At 46.0% G+C, this 15,907-nt stretch overlaps 2 protein-coding genes and 1 long non-coding RNA gene across 6 annotated transcripts in view; 2 read left to right on the top strand and 1 right to left on the bottom strand.

The window, feature by feature from the left end:
- The window catches only part of ITGB3BP (integrin subunit beta 3 binding protein), a 54,851-nt gene extending 48,780 nt beyond the window's left edge, over nucleotides 1-6,071 (top strand). The window contains exons 10-11 of the mRNA XM_074221266.1: nucleotides 1,124-1,174; nucleotides 2,777-6,071. Of these exons, the coding sequence (XP_074077367.1) occupies nucleotides 1,124-1,174; nucleotides 2,777-2,821 (96 nt within the window). The 3' untranslated portion in view covers nucleotides 2,822-6,071. The remainder of the gene's footprint in view (nucleotides 1-1,123; nucleotides 1,175-2,776) is intronic.
- Nucleotides 6,072-6,804: 733 nt separating this feature from the next.
- ALG6 (ALG6 alpha-1,3-glucosyltransferase) overlaps nucleotides 6,805-15,907 on the bottom strand; it is a 47,042-nt gene continuing 37,939 nt past the window's right edge. For all 4 annotated transcript variants that reach the window (XM_074221264.1, XM_074221261.1, XM_074221263.1 and 1 more), the window contains 7 exons: nucleotides 14,627-14,762; nucleotides 13,081-13,166; nucleotides 12,044-12,128; nucleotides 10,496-10,566; nucleotides 9,469-9,537; nucleotides 9,186-9,384; nucleotides 6,805-8,082 (listed from right to left, as the gene is read on the bottom strand). In XM_074221264.1, the coding sequence (XP_074077365.1) occupies nucleotides 7,885-8,082; nucleotides 9,186-9,384; nucleotides 9,469-9,537; nucleotides 10,496-10,566; nucleotides 12,044-12,128; nucleotides 13,081-13,166; nucleotides 14,627-14,762 (844 nt within the window). In that variant the 3' untranslated portion in view covers nucleotides 6,805-7,884. The remainder of the gene's footprint in view (nucleotides 8,083-9,185; nucleotides 9,385-9,468; nucleotides 9,538-10,495; nucleotides 10,567-12,043; nucleotides 12,129-13,080; nucleotides 13,167-14,626; nucleotides 14,763-15,907) is intronic.
- On the top strand, nucleotides 7,890-13,658 carry LOC141512381 (uncharacterized). The gene is made up of 3 exons (XR_012475469.1): nucleotides 7,890-8,434; nucleotides 11,917-12,095; nucleotides 12,985-13,658. It is a non-coding gene; the product is annotated as an uncharacterized LOC141512381 (long non-coding RNA).

A 15,907-nucleotide genomic window follows, 5' to 3' on the forward strand; every position in this document is an offset into this window, starting at 1 on the left:
TGGGACTGACTCTTGGGACTTTGTTCTGGACACCCACCTCAGTGACCGGGCTTCGAATTTGGCCCTGTGTTGTCAACACAGACCTCCTTGACAAGAGGCCCTTAGTGGTCCTAGGTGGTGAACAGAGCCTTTCCCTGTCCATCTGGTCCCAGTCCATCTTCCATTCCTTGCCCTCATGCAGCTATACTGCTGCCCCCCAGAACCACATTCCTGGGGTGCCCCCTTTCTTCACCTCTTCTGCCTTTGATCCTTCAGAGTCAGCTCAGGGGTCTTCTCCTGCAGAGGCATTTCCTGAATGTTCCCAAACATGACCTTGTTCATATTTTTTCATATACCTTCCCTAGACTTAGGAGCCTGGGTTCTCTCCTCTCCATTCTTTTTTTTTTTTTTTTTTTTTAGGTTTTTGCAAGGCAACCAGGGTTAAGTGGCTTGCCCAAGGCCACACAGCTAGGTAGTTATTAAGTGTCTGAGACTGGATTTGAACCCAGGTACTCCTAACTCCAGGGCCGGTGCTTTATCCACTGCACCACCTAACCACCCCTCTCCTCTCCATTCTTATGTCATCTTCTGTGTCACGGGCAATTCACTAGTTGATGGTTGATGGATTGGCATAGCTGATCACCAGAGGGGACAGGAAGTGGGACAGGGCTGGAGTGGATGGTTATGGGGGTTCTAAAGGCTTCTCCTTTATAGAGGAGTGTGGGCAGTTTGGGTGGACCCCAAGACCTGTGCAGGGGAGCCCCACACTTGATGTTCTAATGGGAGTGTCTTCCTCTCCTTTCCAATTCAGAAGCCACTCTAGAATCCCTTGGCCCAAGTTCTTCCTTCTCATGGCTCTCTCCAAGTGACCCTGTTGGCAGTGCCTTGGTGGCATGTTTCCTGTCACACCAGGAACTCCTCCTCAAGGCAGGTCTTGCTTTGGTTTCCTTTGTATCCCCAGCACCCAACAGTACTTGGAATATTGTAGTATTTATTCAGTGATGTACTACCAGTCCAGAGTTCTGTATCAGGTGCATTTAGCAAACTTGAGGTTGTAGGTTCTGTACTTTAATTGTAATGCTATTTAATTGGAAATACTTCTAGTTTTTGACATGTCACTTTTAAAATAATTTTCTCCCCACAGGTCTGTGTCATCTCAACAGCTATGAATTCCTCCAAGCCATCATTAACTGAGGTAACATTTTGCTTTTGTGACTGTGAAGACTAAAAGTTCTCTTATCTTTGGTTTAAATGGGAAAGTATACTTGCTCATTATTTGGAGTAAATATGTTGTATATTTACATTTACATGTATATAATGTAAACTCATTATTTTCTATTAAAAAAGAAAAGATATAGGTATTGAATTACTTTGAGCTGATGCTATTCTGTTGAGGCCTATATATCAGGTAGAGACAGAGGCACCAACCAGTATCAGAGATGACGACTTTCTCATTAGTAATTATAAAAGAGTACTTGAGTTTTGAGCAGCCAGCTCAGGACTGCCAGGTCCCATGTTGGGTGTGAGCTCTCAATCAGTGTGGCAGAAGAGCACATAGAACTCCTTGAACAACCTATCAGAAACGTATCAGGGAGATTAAGCAAAGGATTTTATCATTTAATGCTTTGTCATACTAGTTAGTGGTAGCTCAGCTCCCAGTAGTGATTCACTTGACTTCAGTCATAGAATTAAATTTTTTGACTGATAAATGACCTCTTTTTTCCTTTAGCTCAACTCTAAATGGTGCTTTATTCATATTTAAGGTTGCCAGACCATAAAACGTATAGTAAGACATAGGTGGTATCATCTAGTGGGGATATGAGGGTAAGTTTAGACTCTGCTTGCTATTGACCTCCCCAGAGAAATGGATTACAATTCAATCTTCAAGCAAAATTAAACACTTATTTTTTCAGTTACATGCAGAGATAAGGGGGCAAAGTTAGTCAAGAAATGAAAACAGTTTATACTTGAATTGGTTCACCGAGGAGTAAAGATGGGGAAAGGAGGACAGGGGACCTAGTGCAGGGGTGATGGCCTGGGTGAGAACCAAAGGGTCAAAGGATTGGAGGTCCTGGTGTAGATTATAATGAAATGTGAGGCAGGAGAAGTAAGGTCAGATAAAGGAATTTTGGAGTTCATGAAGGTGGAAGTGGAGCATTTGTGAGTGATGGCAATCTTCTGTGTTTGGACAGAGTTGGGTGGAGGAGGACTGTGAGGGTTTATTAGTATGTATGTGGAAAGGAGTCAGGAAGGCAAGAGAGTGAGGCTCAGTTTTTGAAAGGAGGTGTCCTGAAGGACAGTAGATAACAACTACCAAAATGTTAATTGGATGGTCCTTTTGTATTGGAATGAACCCTGAGAAAGGTTACCAAGTGAGGGGAAATCCTACTATGTACGTTAGTGAACCTGTTGACAGAAGCATGAAGCCAAAGTGTCAGGATCTTTCTCATCAATGGTGGCTGAGGTGCTGTGTGTCCTCTTGCTGCCAGTTCTGCCCATACCATGCTTCCTGGCTCAGCCAGATTGTGTGGTTGGTTTTCATGCCAGCCCACTGAGGCAGGGAACCGCTGATATGGATACAGAAGTGGGCCCAGCTCTGGTGTCACAGAGGGAGCTAAAGGACATGTCACAGCCTCTCGATTTGCATTTCGGTCCATGTGCTTTTCTCCTTTACCTGGGGAGCTTCAAAGTCAAGGCATGAAGGTAGAGAAGTATATTTTCTCCATTTTTCTCTGGGACCAATCTTTGTCATCGCAATTACATTGATTAATTTTCATTACTTCTGTTTTCCTTATAGCTGTCTGAGTTCTCCTGGTTCTGCTCACTTCAGTTCCCTCCATAATCCAATAGAAATTCCTGCATTTGGCTTCTAGACCCATCATCAGCCAATTTCTTCCTGGACCAGTCTTCTGGCACCTTGCTGTCCTTCGTGTCCTCTGCCACCCAGTGCCACTGGCCTCCTCACTGGGCATCTCCTGTGCCTGGAACACTTCCTTCCTCGTCTGTACCTCTCCACTTTCCCTTCAAGTTGCAGTTAAAACCCTCCCTTCTGCCAGACGCCTTTCCCAGGCCTCCTTGATCTTGATGCCTTCCCTTTGGGACCACCCCTGGGAGAGACTGTTTTGTGTCCTCCTTTGCCTCTCCCATGGTCAGCACAGTACTAGCACCAAAGATGCCTCCTTGGGGCACACGCCTCATGACGGGATCTCTGGGTCAGAGGTTTTTTCCAGAATGCTCTTTCACTGACACAAATTTCAGAATTGTTTTGATTTGCTTTTCTCTCACTGGTGATCAGGAGCAGTCTTTTACATGGATATTTTGCTGTCTTTTTCTTTGACTGACCACATTCCATTGTCCCCTTTTTTCCAAGGGCACCTTTTGTGGTGTTCTCTGGGAGGACCCCATGTGTTCATGCCTGCATCCACCAGAAGCCCTCTCCCTACCCAGAGTCCCTAGTGTGACCCACTGGGACTTGGTGGTCCGGTCACCCCAGTTTACCCATCAGCCAGGACACCTGCTGAGGGTGGGTTTCCAGGATTTCAACCTGTCAGAGGTTTTTATCTCAAGATCTGTTTGGTCAGACTGTTGTCCTGCCAATGTAAGGTGAAGAGGGCCATGACAGAGGGCCCCCCCTTGGCTGCTCTTTGGATTAAGCAGAAGCATTTGATTGTAGCGGTCTTAAAGATGAAGATCTGGCCACAATTGGGTTTTTGAAGGTATGAGAAAAATGTTGAGTTGCAAAACCGATCCTTTAAATACTCCTGCTGGCGTGTCAATGCTATTTTTAATATCTGGAAATGGGCACTTGATCATTTCTTAGCTCCAGTGTGGTATGCATATGTTAATTTAGAACCTCACGCCTGATGACTTAATCATCGTCTTTTATTATGCCACAGGCATTAGGAAGAAATGCATTCAGCATGAACACCAAATTCGACATCTGTTTGGTCATATTTAAAGGGACAGAAGAAATGTTTGTAAACCAATCTGCCCAGCAAATACCAGTTCAGGAGGGCTCAAGGAGCTGGGCAGGTGCACAGCAAGATAAAATTTCTTGCATCTAATTTAAACTTGACTCCACACACCAGCAGATAATCTCAATGTAAATAATACATTTCTTCATGACTCTTTTATGAAAGCTTGTATGTAAAAGGATCCTGATTTATTATTCTCTTTTATACTTTAGTTTTCTATATGGAGGTTTAATAAAGCACATAAGGGTATGCTTGATGGAATTAATCTTTTTTCTAGTTTTAGAAAAGCCCTAAATTTCACAAATTAAATCAGATTCCCAGATTAAGAGTGAAGAGGAGCAGTTGTATTTGCTGTTTTCCTTAAATCTGTGTGTGTGTGTGTGTGTGTGTGTGTATGTCCGTGTCCGTGTCCCCGTACATAGAAATGCATATTTGAGGAACAGATTTACTATTATCTCATTAGAAAGAATACATTTAAGCATAATACAGAGAATGCAGAGATGCATTTAAATACCTATGGATTTTAGTGGCTTGCCAGTTCAACATGAATCAGCAGTGTGCCGTGACCACCCAAAAACCCCACAACAAAAGAAACCCTTAGAAGGTTTTGGACTGCTCTGAGACACGGCTCCCAGGAACAAGGGAGGGAAAAGCTTTTCCCACTGGTCAAAGCCAATGGGCAGTGTTGTCTGCCATTCTGGACACTACCCAGTTGAAGGAGTGACCAGGCCTTGAGTTCTATGACTGGGGAGCTGTGGTTTGGGCTGGGGTTAGAGTAGAGTGGGGAGCAGGCTCTGCCTTCCTAGAGGCAGCAGATGGAAGGACCATTTGGGCCGAGTTTCTCTCTGGAATAAAGCGTCAGGGTCACTTGCTAGTCTGGCCACACACACACAAGCATATGCATGAACCAAAGGAGTTTTATTGTTTGGCCCCATGGCCCTTGTGATTTAGGTCCAACATCTCACTCTCACCCCTCTGCTCCAGGGGTGCATGATGCCAGGGCTGCATTCTCGCCCCTGGGCCAGAATACCCTAGGGCCTGACTGTTTTGAGACGCAGGAGCTATTTGATAAAAGCAGGTTGTAGTGATAAAACACTATATGAAAAATGTGAAAATGCCCAAAATGGAACACCTAAAGAGTAAAAATCAAAACAGATCTGTCATGAAGAGAAATTGGAAGTCCATTAATAGAAATCATAAAAGATCAGGTTAACCAACTCACGTGAGTCATGTGGCAGACTTCAGGACACCTACACCAGCCAAGGAAGTCAAACATACATTCTGGGGGAGAAATACTCAGCCTAAAGGGGAAGGGGACAAGTCTGGAGAGGCTCAAGCAGTTGGCCATGGGAGCACCGCTGAGGACTCTCCAGCTCCCTCTGCACCTCATGGTCTGTCTCCCAGTTTTCAGACTGGCACACTCTCCTAAGTCGCACAGCCTTGACCACAGGTCTCCTTGTTAAGTCCGATTTTAGCCTCTCAGGCCCCATAACCCGGGGCAGACGGCCTACAACAAGCAACAAGTGGTTAAATGACCTTGCTCTGAGCTATGTAAGCTTGTGCTTAGTGCGACTCAACCGGTGGCTGGGGGTCTGACCTCCTGGCATCCCGAGCTCCGGCTTCTGAACAGCTGGGGCGGCCGTGCGCCATTCCCCAGTTTGGCCCAGAGTGGATCGGGTGGCTCTCACTTTATCACCCCCGGAGGCCACATGAAGGACAAAAGCAAGAAGATCCACACGTAAAACTAATGTTTTCCTATGGGGAAGGAACACGTGGTGTGATCTCCAAATGACTCCAAGAGAGATGAAACCAAATGAGATTGAAACCATGGTGCTCTCCTCAGGCGTGACCACGCTGCCCCACATCCATCTCCTACTAGCGTCCTTTCAAACAGGGCTTCTGCAGCGCACCCCTGAGATACGGTCTGTCATCAGACCACACGAGTGTGCTCCCTGCCTCATTTTAAGTGCAGCCAGCTGACTTTACTGGGAGGGGAAGATCACAGCATTTCTTCAGGGGGCTTCCCTAAAGAGTTGCCATGGAAGGATGAAGGAAACACTCATGCCTCTTTGTTTCAGTTCAGCCTCCTGTAGGCCCCATGCCCCCCATCTGGGTCTGGAGGCCGCTAGGTCCTCCAAAGTCTGACTTCAGGCAGGGTTCAGGTCCAAGCAGGCCTCATGGCCATCAGGAGCTTTCTTTAGCTCGGCGTTTCCCCCATACCCAGCATGGGCTGGGCACAGAGCTTAACAATTGTGTAGAGACATGGAGAGTGGAATCTTTCTGCTTGGTCGGGTCGTCGCAGCACTTTTTCAGTTTTCACAAGTAAAAATCTTTGTGCTTCCTCTTTCAGACAGTGTTAAAGAATTGATAGCAGAGAGGCAGAAAACTTTCTGAGAGGCATCTGTTTTTGACTTGCTCGTCATTAAGTCTATTCTATTCCAGTTTCTATTGGCCCAGTTACAAATAAAACCTGAATCACTGTTTCAGGAATCCTGTTCCACTCCCTTTCATGCATTAAATACAATCAGGGAGCTAACCCCGTCCCCGCTGGGCTCTGCCAGCCGGCCATGCAGTTGACATGGGGCGCAGTGATTACGGATGGTGGCCGTGGGAAGGGGAGCCGGGATCCTGCTGAGGCGGCAAGGACTCAAGGCTGCTCCTCTGTGCTGATGCCCTGCGAGTCTTTGCGTTTGCTCAGAGACAGAATCACTTCATGATTTCTGACTTGAACCCCTCCCCAGGTTTCACCCCCCTGCCCCCCACAGACGAGTCATCCAAGTCTTCTCTTAGCTGGCCATGCTCCAGAGCCCCCCTTGAAACTGCCATGGAGGGGATGGACCCATAAGCATTTTACTAACACAAAATATTGTCAGGGACATGATTGGCTTTATTTTTCACCACAAGGTACAAAAAGAAACAACAGCAGAGGTTAAGACACAGAACACAACATTTCTACCATGATTGCTTGGAAGGAATGGGCTTGGGCAAGGGAAGATTCCCCTGACCTTAGGAAGGTGTCATGCTAACTAACATGAGACTGAGGCCCAGTTATCACTGGAGGAGCTTTGGCAATCTTCCTTGGGTCTCAAGAGCAAAGGAACCAGAGACATGAAATACTGGGGCTGGCCACTTAGGGAAACTGCAGAACCCCAGAAGGGGGGGAGACCATGAAGGAGAGGCAAGACCCACAAGAAATTCAAATATGGGAGCTTGGATTTAAATGGGAAAAAATTAATTTCTAGGTGCAAAAAGTAAAATTGGCACTTGAGGTAGTCTTTCAGTCTTGTAAAAATAATTGTATGCCCATTACACACACACACACACACACACACACACACACACACACACACACACACATCTCCAAATTGGAGAAGGTGCTTAGGAACCATTAAATTTCAAATAATTTTATATTGTTTGCTTTTTTTTTTAAATCACCCATTATTTGATTTTCCAAGATTATTTAAAAATCACTAACTTGATGAAACCAAATAAATTTGAGGAAAAGTCCGTAAATGCTCTTTTGGGACAGCCATAACTCCTGAAGGGTGTTCTCTTGAAAAAGAGAAGGCCTCATTACCATCACACTCCAGGGTACATGAAAGCAACCCCAAAGCACAACAATTTAGGAAACTTCCCTTAAGGAATCCTAACATTCCCCTTTCTCACTATCCATACTTATGAAATCCAACTTCACCATGGCTAAGAAAGAAGAATCTCGATTGTACTTTGGTCCCCATATGGTCCCTTGGTCAAAGTCCATGGTGGAGATGGCCTCTTGAATTCAACCCTTCTCCTCCCAGCCATGCTAGCCCTCGGCTTCCAAAATACATGATTCTCAACAGAATCTCACTTTTGTATAGCACAAGTTAATGAAATTTTAGCAAGTCACATTTTAAAAAAATATCTGGTTCTGCTGCTTTTTTGAGGACAATTAGTTGATTTTTTTCTGGTTTTTTCCATTTTTATGGTCCCAGAGAATTATAATATTGAAGTAGATCAAGAAAAGGAGAAAGTGCAGACAGGAAACAAGACACACCAACACAGGAAAGAGGTCCGGCAGTTTGTGTGGAGGCTCCAGGGTGATGCTCATGAGGGTCAGAAGGCTCATCATCGTCATGGAGACTAGAAACTGTAATAAGAAACAGTCGTGAGTGGGAGACAGTGTAAAGACAGATGGAGCAGTAACATCGCCCCCTTGGAAGGAAGAAGTTTGGGACAAAAGGCAGTTCTTATCTAGATGTCACTGTTGGCACACCTCCTTCACCCACACCCACAGCCACACTGCCCCTTCTTGACAACAGTCTGCAGAGCATGGAGAAGCTCCAGCAGACCCAGGGACCCCAGGAAGTAAGCTGCTTTTGAGACTTCTTGAGGGGAGAAGCCAAGACGAAAGCTTCACATTCTATAAATGGGCTGTCAGTGCACAGCCAGTGAGATTGTGCAGCCTCTTCTGGAACAGAAGAGCTTCTTGGGGGAACCAGGTCAGTGCCTCCTGTTTAGAGGCTGCAGTGTAGCCCTGTGGTGGGGTGTCTATGCCACAATCAGTGGCTGACCCCTTTCCCCTACCCTCTCATCAGGGCCATGAAGAACATGTACAGCGAGGGCCCTCCCCCCACCCCCCAAAAAAAACCCTTAACAAGAGGAAGCGTCCCTAGACCTCCAGTGCTTTGCCTTCTGGACCTTATGTGGCATTCTTAGTGGCTTATTGACTGCACCTGGGGCAGAAAGGTCTCTTGGGAGGGGGGCATGAGCTCATGGCCAAGAACAGGGTTAAAAGACCTTGAGTTCTTCAGCCTTAGTGGATGTGAACTCAATAAGGGCAGCTCCTCATTCATCTGTGGATGCGTCCCTCCCCCGCACAGAATGACAACTGTCAAATGAATTCATGGCATTATCTGCTTGGTTAGGTGATTTAGGTGGTGCCAATATTTTTTATATTATGCAATGTTACAGTACATTATATAATGCCCTTACTTTAAGCTTTAATTTGTGATAAGGAAAACTATAAAATGCATCTGCCAAAAGACTATTTTGTGTGGTCCCTCTGTGCTTAGAGCCAGAAAGCCCCAACGTGCCTTCCCTTAACCTTCTGGTCTCCTCAACTCTCCATCAACCACCTAGAATTCCAACAATAATATGACCAACATCCCAGGTGACATGCCCACACCTCAGCCCCACATGTGGAGCCCGGGCATCTACAAGAGAGCATACCTTGGCAATGAAGTGACTTACCCAAGCTTTTAGCATCTTAGCAGGAACCTTGAAACCAGGGATGTACCTCTTAACCCATGTGGAAAAGGGCTTCAATTGAAGTTCATCTTCTGAAAGGTTTTCAAATATTGAAAAGGAAGCAGCACAGGCTAGGGAGAATCCCATTGTGGTCTCCACTGAGGCCAGGGCCAGCTGGTCTTTCAGAAGGAGAGGGAGCATGCTGGGGAGGAAAACGAGCGTGAGCCTTGGCAGGTGCACCTTCGAGGAAGGATGAAGGGTTTTACACAAAGGACGTTTGACTCACCTAAAAGTTGATACAAGTAAAAACCATATCGACATAAAAGGAACTTCATTTAGAATTAAGCAAACTGGTCTAAAATGAGAAAGAAAAAGAATTAAAATTTCAACTTTTGCTTTTAAGACAATGTAAAAATATTTTACCCACTTGACTTTTTCCTATTGGACTGAGAGACCAAAACTTGTCTAGGGACCTAACTGCCACTTTTCCTTTTCTCTAACAATCCAAATAAGGAAGATCCCAGCTCTGCAGAAAGTGTCTGGTCTCCTCAGGTGGTGAAGGAGCCCTTTACCACACACACAGACACACACAGACACACACAGACACACACAGACACACACACACACACACACACACACACACACACACACACACACACACCAGCTTCTAAATTCCCTCGCCTCCCCAGCACAGGCCTGGGAAGACTACAGGGTGGATGGGGGCGCTAGGTGGGGAGGAGCTGCCTGGGTGGGCGATGCACTTGAATGTCTTCACCTGCTTTGTTCCCATTTTCTCCATAATTTCTTGTCTAGACAAGCAACACTACAGTAAGCTAAGCCCTGACCGGAAACCTATCACGTTCACCCACCTACATTCTCTCTGAGCCAGCTCCAGCAGACCCCATCAGGTTTACCTTCCCTCACCTGCCAGATTTTTACCTTCGAAGCTCACATTTTGATCCATGAGTGAACAAGCCTTTTCTTCCCCCTCCCTCATCACTGGCTCTCAGCCCCTGGGGCCTCCCTGTTCTGGAGATGCTCAAACCCAGCCTTGGAACAGGCCCCGTGGGCTGCACCGGGGTGGCAGACTGTATGCACACCCAAGGGCAGCCCACTGCCCCTTCTGGAGTTGGATAAACCTAGAACCCCAGGAGCCCCCCCCCCCCATGGCTCACACCACTCTACACACATTTGTCAGGCCCTGATCACGTATTCTGTTTACTCTATTTATAATGCATGCAGATGGGCAAATTATCCTAGACATTCCTATCAATAAAACATAGACTTATTATATGAAACAGGATTTTACTTACAATGAAACCAAAAGGATGGATTTTTCATGCACATGGTAGGAGAATAGGAAGAATGACAAAGCACAGCTAACCTTTACAGGAGGAAAAACAGAAAATGGGACATAAAATCCATACAAAATTTACATAGTAATCTAGGTATGATTTCTTTGGTATGACAATTAGATCAATTCTATCATTGGCACTAAATCCTTATAAGTAACATTCTTATTAAAAAGCTACCCAGAACTATTTACAATGTATTTGTTTAATAAGCAAAACTGTCTTGGAAAGAATCAACTTCACCTTCCATTTACAATGTAGAAATTTCAAAATGAAAAATATTGAGTAAAAATGTCAAAATAACAATAGAATTTTTCAAATCTAGCTTAAGTCAAAAAATGTATTGCAAACTGAGTAAAGATGTTTAAATTCATAATTTGGTTCCCCAAGGTAAAGAAAATTTCTTAAAAAGTTTAAGATTTTGAAGAAAGCATTTTCAGGACATAAATTTTTATTTTCAAAAATTTTCTGTACTAGGCATCACCCAGAGACATTTTAAAAATTTACCAGATTTTATGTACTCAAACTAGTGAATAAAATTTACTTAAAAATAATAAATATGTCAATGATTATAGTGAGAACTGTAAAGCATCCCTGGAGTAAGAGGGGATGGTGACAATTTTAGAGGCTTTTGGAGTGTTCAGTAGGGAAGATTTAGGGGTTCACAACACAGTTTAATTAGGACTAGAAAACAGAAGTTACTCAAAAGGGCAGGTGGAAGGGCTTTTCAGAGCTCAAATGGGCAGATGGGTGGCAATTCAGTGGATGGAGAGCCGAGATGGAGTCAGGAAGACCTGAGTTCAAATATGACCTCAGACACTTCCTAAGGGTGTGACCTTGGGTAAGTAACTTAACTTTTATCTGCCTCATCTGTAAAATGAATTGGAGAAGGAAATAGCAACCGCTCTAGGATCTTTGCTTGGAAAACCCCCAACATGACTGAAAAACAACTGAATAACAAAACACCTAACCAGGGAAGGATTACACTATGATTCAACACCCCTATAACAACATTTTCTAACATTTCCTTGTTTAGCACCTTGTTTTCACAAGACAGAACTATTACACTCATTATTACATTTAATACATTACATTCAGTTTTTACCTTTGGACACACTATTAAAAAGAACTTCATTATTACATGAACCCTGAAAAGAATTTGCTAAAGCACCCCCATTGTTAGACCCCTCCTTGACTGAGAGACCAGCCCTGTCTAGAGACAATAATTAAAACAAATCCCCAGAAATAATGGGGGGGGGGCAGCCCCTAGCTTCTAGTGACCCAGACTGGTCTGGCAGTGATCACTCTCCCCACACTGCAGTTTCTGTCCATCCCCACTAGGCTGCACTGTTCCCATAAGATACCTTCTCTTTTTCTTCAAGGAGAAACACTGCCAGAAGCGAGGCAGGACCCCCAGGAGGACCCTGAGGCCTTCCAAAGTGGCCCAAGAAGTCTCCCTTGCTGAACAAAGCCTGGTGGGTGCAGGCAAGAGGAGGGGGCCCCACATACCAGTGCGTACTTGAAGCCTTGGAGACTGGGCTGCAGGGTCAGCTTGACACAGGTAGGGAGCAGGCTCAGAAGGGTCAAAGCAAAGCTGAAAGAGTTGGGGACTTGTGTCAGTGGAAGCTCCAAACCCCCAAGGGCACCCCCTGTCCTCAACCTCTGGTCCCTCCATGTGGGTCAGCCTCCTGCCCACAGCCCCATCTTTATTCTGGCTCTATATACTGATGGCCATAATGGACTCTTCCCCTGGCTCAACCTGGTGTTGGATGTCATCCCCACCTCTGGGTGCTGCACTCCAGAAAAGCTGCATTTAAGTTTTATTATGTATTTTTCAACTTAACAAACATTTAAAATGAGGGCCAGAGGAGTCTGTAGATTGTGGACATCATGGGGACAACAGTGACAGAGGCAGCTAGAGGGGACAGGGAAAGAAGGCTGGGCTGCAAGCAGCAAGACCCAAGTTCAAATCTGGCCTCAGACTCTTCCTCCACACCAGACTCTGGCCCAGTCACCTTGTCTCCTTAACTGTCAAATGTAAATAAAAGCAGCACCTAGCTGCGAGGGAGCTGGGAGGAGCTGGGGAGGTGGTCACTCTAGAGGGCTCGCCAGGTGCTGCAGAAAGGGAGGCAGATTGCTGCTGTGGTCATCACCACCACCATCATCATGATCCAATCCCCCACTCCCCCCACTGCTGGGGTCATCATCATTATTACCCCCCACTCCCCCCTGCTCCCGTGGTCCTCATAATCAATATCCAATCCCCCTGCTTATCCCAGCCTTCAGCGGTCCCAAGTTAGAAGGGACACGAGGTCTTCAAGAGCAGGGCCAGCAATGAGGTCGTCCGCACAGCCAGAGCTGGCCGTTCAGGATGCCGGGTGACAACCTCACTCTATCAGACACCATCAGAAGGTGTGCTCGGACCCATGGCCTTTTTCTTTCTCTTTTAGTCCATTTCAGAAATACACCCAACGCTGTTGGAAGAAGTCACCTTCTGTCCTGAGGACGCTAGGACTCTTAGAGACAATTGCTGAAAGCACTCCTACCTGAACATCAACTGGGTCTGAGGGGAGAGAATTTCCTTTATCTTCAGAAGGACATTGAGACTACACCAAAAATTGGCAACTTTGTCCTTTAAAAAGAAAAATATTCATATTAGATTTTATTATATTTAAAAGAATTTTAAAAAATTAATAAAGCCCAATCTTCCATATATATTCTATTCTAAGATAAGGGAGAGGAGGGGACAATTTGTCCAGACTTTTGAGGGATAGTTTTTAATGAAAGTTTAGGAAAGAATGTGCCTAAAATAGCCAAGAATTTCTTGCACTGCCTCCCAAGGCAGTTGATACCACCAAGAATTTTAAAATATAATACTTTAAATCATTTTCTTTGAAAATAGTCTAAAAAAACTATTTTTCCCAACATCCTCTTATCATACACCTGAATTTACTGAAAATAACGGAATTTGTAGCTAGCGTGACTGAGTTAGCCACTAATAAATCAAGAAGTTTATAAAGACATTAGCAGTTGTGCTAGGATCACTTTCAAAATTAAATTTGTAACCCAGCTCTCCTGCTCCTGAAACCCACCCTCTGCCCAGCTGCTCTGGCACAGCTGTGGAAGCCACCATCAAGACTGCCCCAACAAGCGCGCCGACCTCCCCCCAGCCTGCACGGCTTGCGAGATGGCCTCCTTGCTGAGCAAGGATTAGAGGGCCAGGGGAGCCTGGCAGTGGCGGCTAACGGAGACCGTGAGAGGGGTGCACAAGCCTTCCCTCAGTGGGCTCTGTTGGCAGGGTCCTCTCATTTATTTAAACAAATATCCAGGGAAATCACATCAAATGTGTGTGAGCCAATCAGAGGCAAAAATAACATACAAACTATGTGTCCATTCAAACTCCCACCTTCTTGGGAGCCCTGAAGATACTGGTCAGATTCATGATATATTTCTGCAGATTCATAAAATATGATAAAACTATTTTTCTAAAAACTTGGAACATCCTACTTTGACCTTTAAATAGCATTGCATTCACTTTTTCTGCAGATTTTCAGGATCAGTGGCCCTGCTTGGAGGACATGGGGTCTTAGCCTTGGGACTGGCCCGGCTTCACTTCACTTAAAAGCCTTTTTATTGGGGGGGAGTTTTTGGTGTCATCTAATTCCTGATGTGAACTTACAACTATATTTATGATATCACGTCAACAAAGTGTGATAAAACTGGCATTAAAGGTCAAAGTGTCCAGGAAAATGTTGTGTCCATAAAACTGTTCCTTAAGTGTTCCTCAGAGTGAAGGGAGAAAAAGGAGGCCCCCCCCAGGAGCTGTGAACTTTATAGCCGCGTCTTCTGACACCATCATTTACTATGGAATGCATTTCAGTGGAAAAATGCGGGCCTGAAACATGGATCTGATGATGGCCTGCACATCCCCTCTGCAGAGACCGGCCTGGAAGATGCCAGCCAAGCTCAGGGTCAGATCCAGGATTAAGCCCCTGGCAGAGAGTGCGGGCAGTGGGCTGGCTCGAGTTACCGGCCGGGCTGCCCCTAAAGGTCGGGGCGGGGGGAGGGTGGAAGGGAGGTCCGTCAACATGCCTCAAAGAGTCCCCGGCCAACTGGGAAGAGTCTCCTTAGCACTTGCAGGGTCTGTTCCACTTGGGTCAAGAAGGGCAGCCAGCAGAGAGCAAAGGCGGCAGCCACCGTGGCGACCAGGCGAACCAGCAGCACCAACCTGGGGGAAACGACAAGCGGGTGGAGCGTGGGGGTGACTCCAAGAGGGAGTCACCTTCCTGCTCCTTCCCCAGTCGGCTTCTCATCCAAAGTCAATGGGAAATGAACATGGTGGGGAGAAGACTGAATCAACATTGTTCTGATAGGTGGGGAAGCTTCAGGGGTGGGGGGAACCTCCATCTACAATAAAAGCAAAAACTTCCCCATCTGATGAACATGCGATTTCTTCAAGTCCTAAGCTGAAGGGCATTTCTATCCTGGCTAACATTTAACCAATTGCAGCAAGAAGAAATAACAGCATGACCAATCATAAACAATTTATCAAATGGATTCAAATAAGGCCCTGCACTTGAACTGATTCAGGAGGCCTCCCTTCTGGGGGGGATACTCTCCCCCATCACTGGTCAGTCTCCCTGCAGCTTCTGGTCTCAGAGCAGGGCCTTGAGCCAGCAGGGCTCAAGGGGGGACCTGAGCCACTAGACTAGGTGCACTACCTCTCACACTCCATCATCCATCAGACAATGCCTTGAAATCCAGGGCGTTCTCTTCCTGGAGTTCTCTTCTTCTCTTGGGAATGTATGGGGAAGAGAAAGGCCCTGCGCTAACAAGAAAACTGGATACTAGGCAAAGAAGAGCCACCGTGAATGCAAGGCTCCCCAGCTTGGGAAGGGCAGGAACAAGCACCTGGGGCCTCAGAACATTTCAACTCACTCTTGTAAAGGGGGGCTTCATAGCTAGAATCTGTGATGGAAACATCAGGGAAAGAGCCCAGCTCATGGGAAGGGGAGGGGAGCAGAAACTCCCGATCCAGAGAAACCTGCATGGAGGCCAATGCCAGCATTCGGCTCCCCAAACAGGTACGATAGGATGAATGTAGGGAGCAGCCAGTCTTTGTTTTGGGAGCAACATCCTTTCTACCTCTATCTACCTGCACATGCTAAAAAGGGAAGGGTTGGGCAGACACAAGGAAAGGCCTCCAAATTAAGAGATGATGTGACCCCCATATCCCCTGGATGTCAGAGATGATTCTTCCTCTTCTCTCTGCAGGCATCCTGAGGGTCCTCAGTGCTTCTCAGAAATTCTCTTTTGTTTCCCTCTCATTCTCTGTAACATGTGCTCCATGTCCCTCTCCTCCAGCTCCCAACC

This window comes from Macrotis lagotis, chromosome 2 (genome assembly GCF_037893015.1).
Source record: "Macrotis lagotis isolate mMagLag1 chromosome 2, bilby.v1.9.chrom.fasta, whole genome shotgun sequence".
In the NCBI taxonomy this organism is placed as follows: Eukaryota; Metazoa; Chordata; class Mammalia; order Peramelemorphia; family Peramelidae; genus Macrotis; species Macrotis lagotis.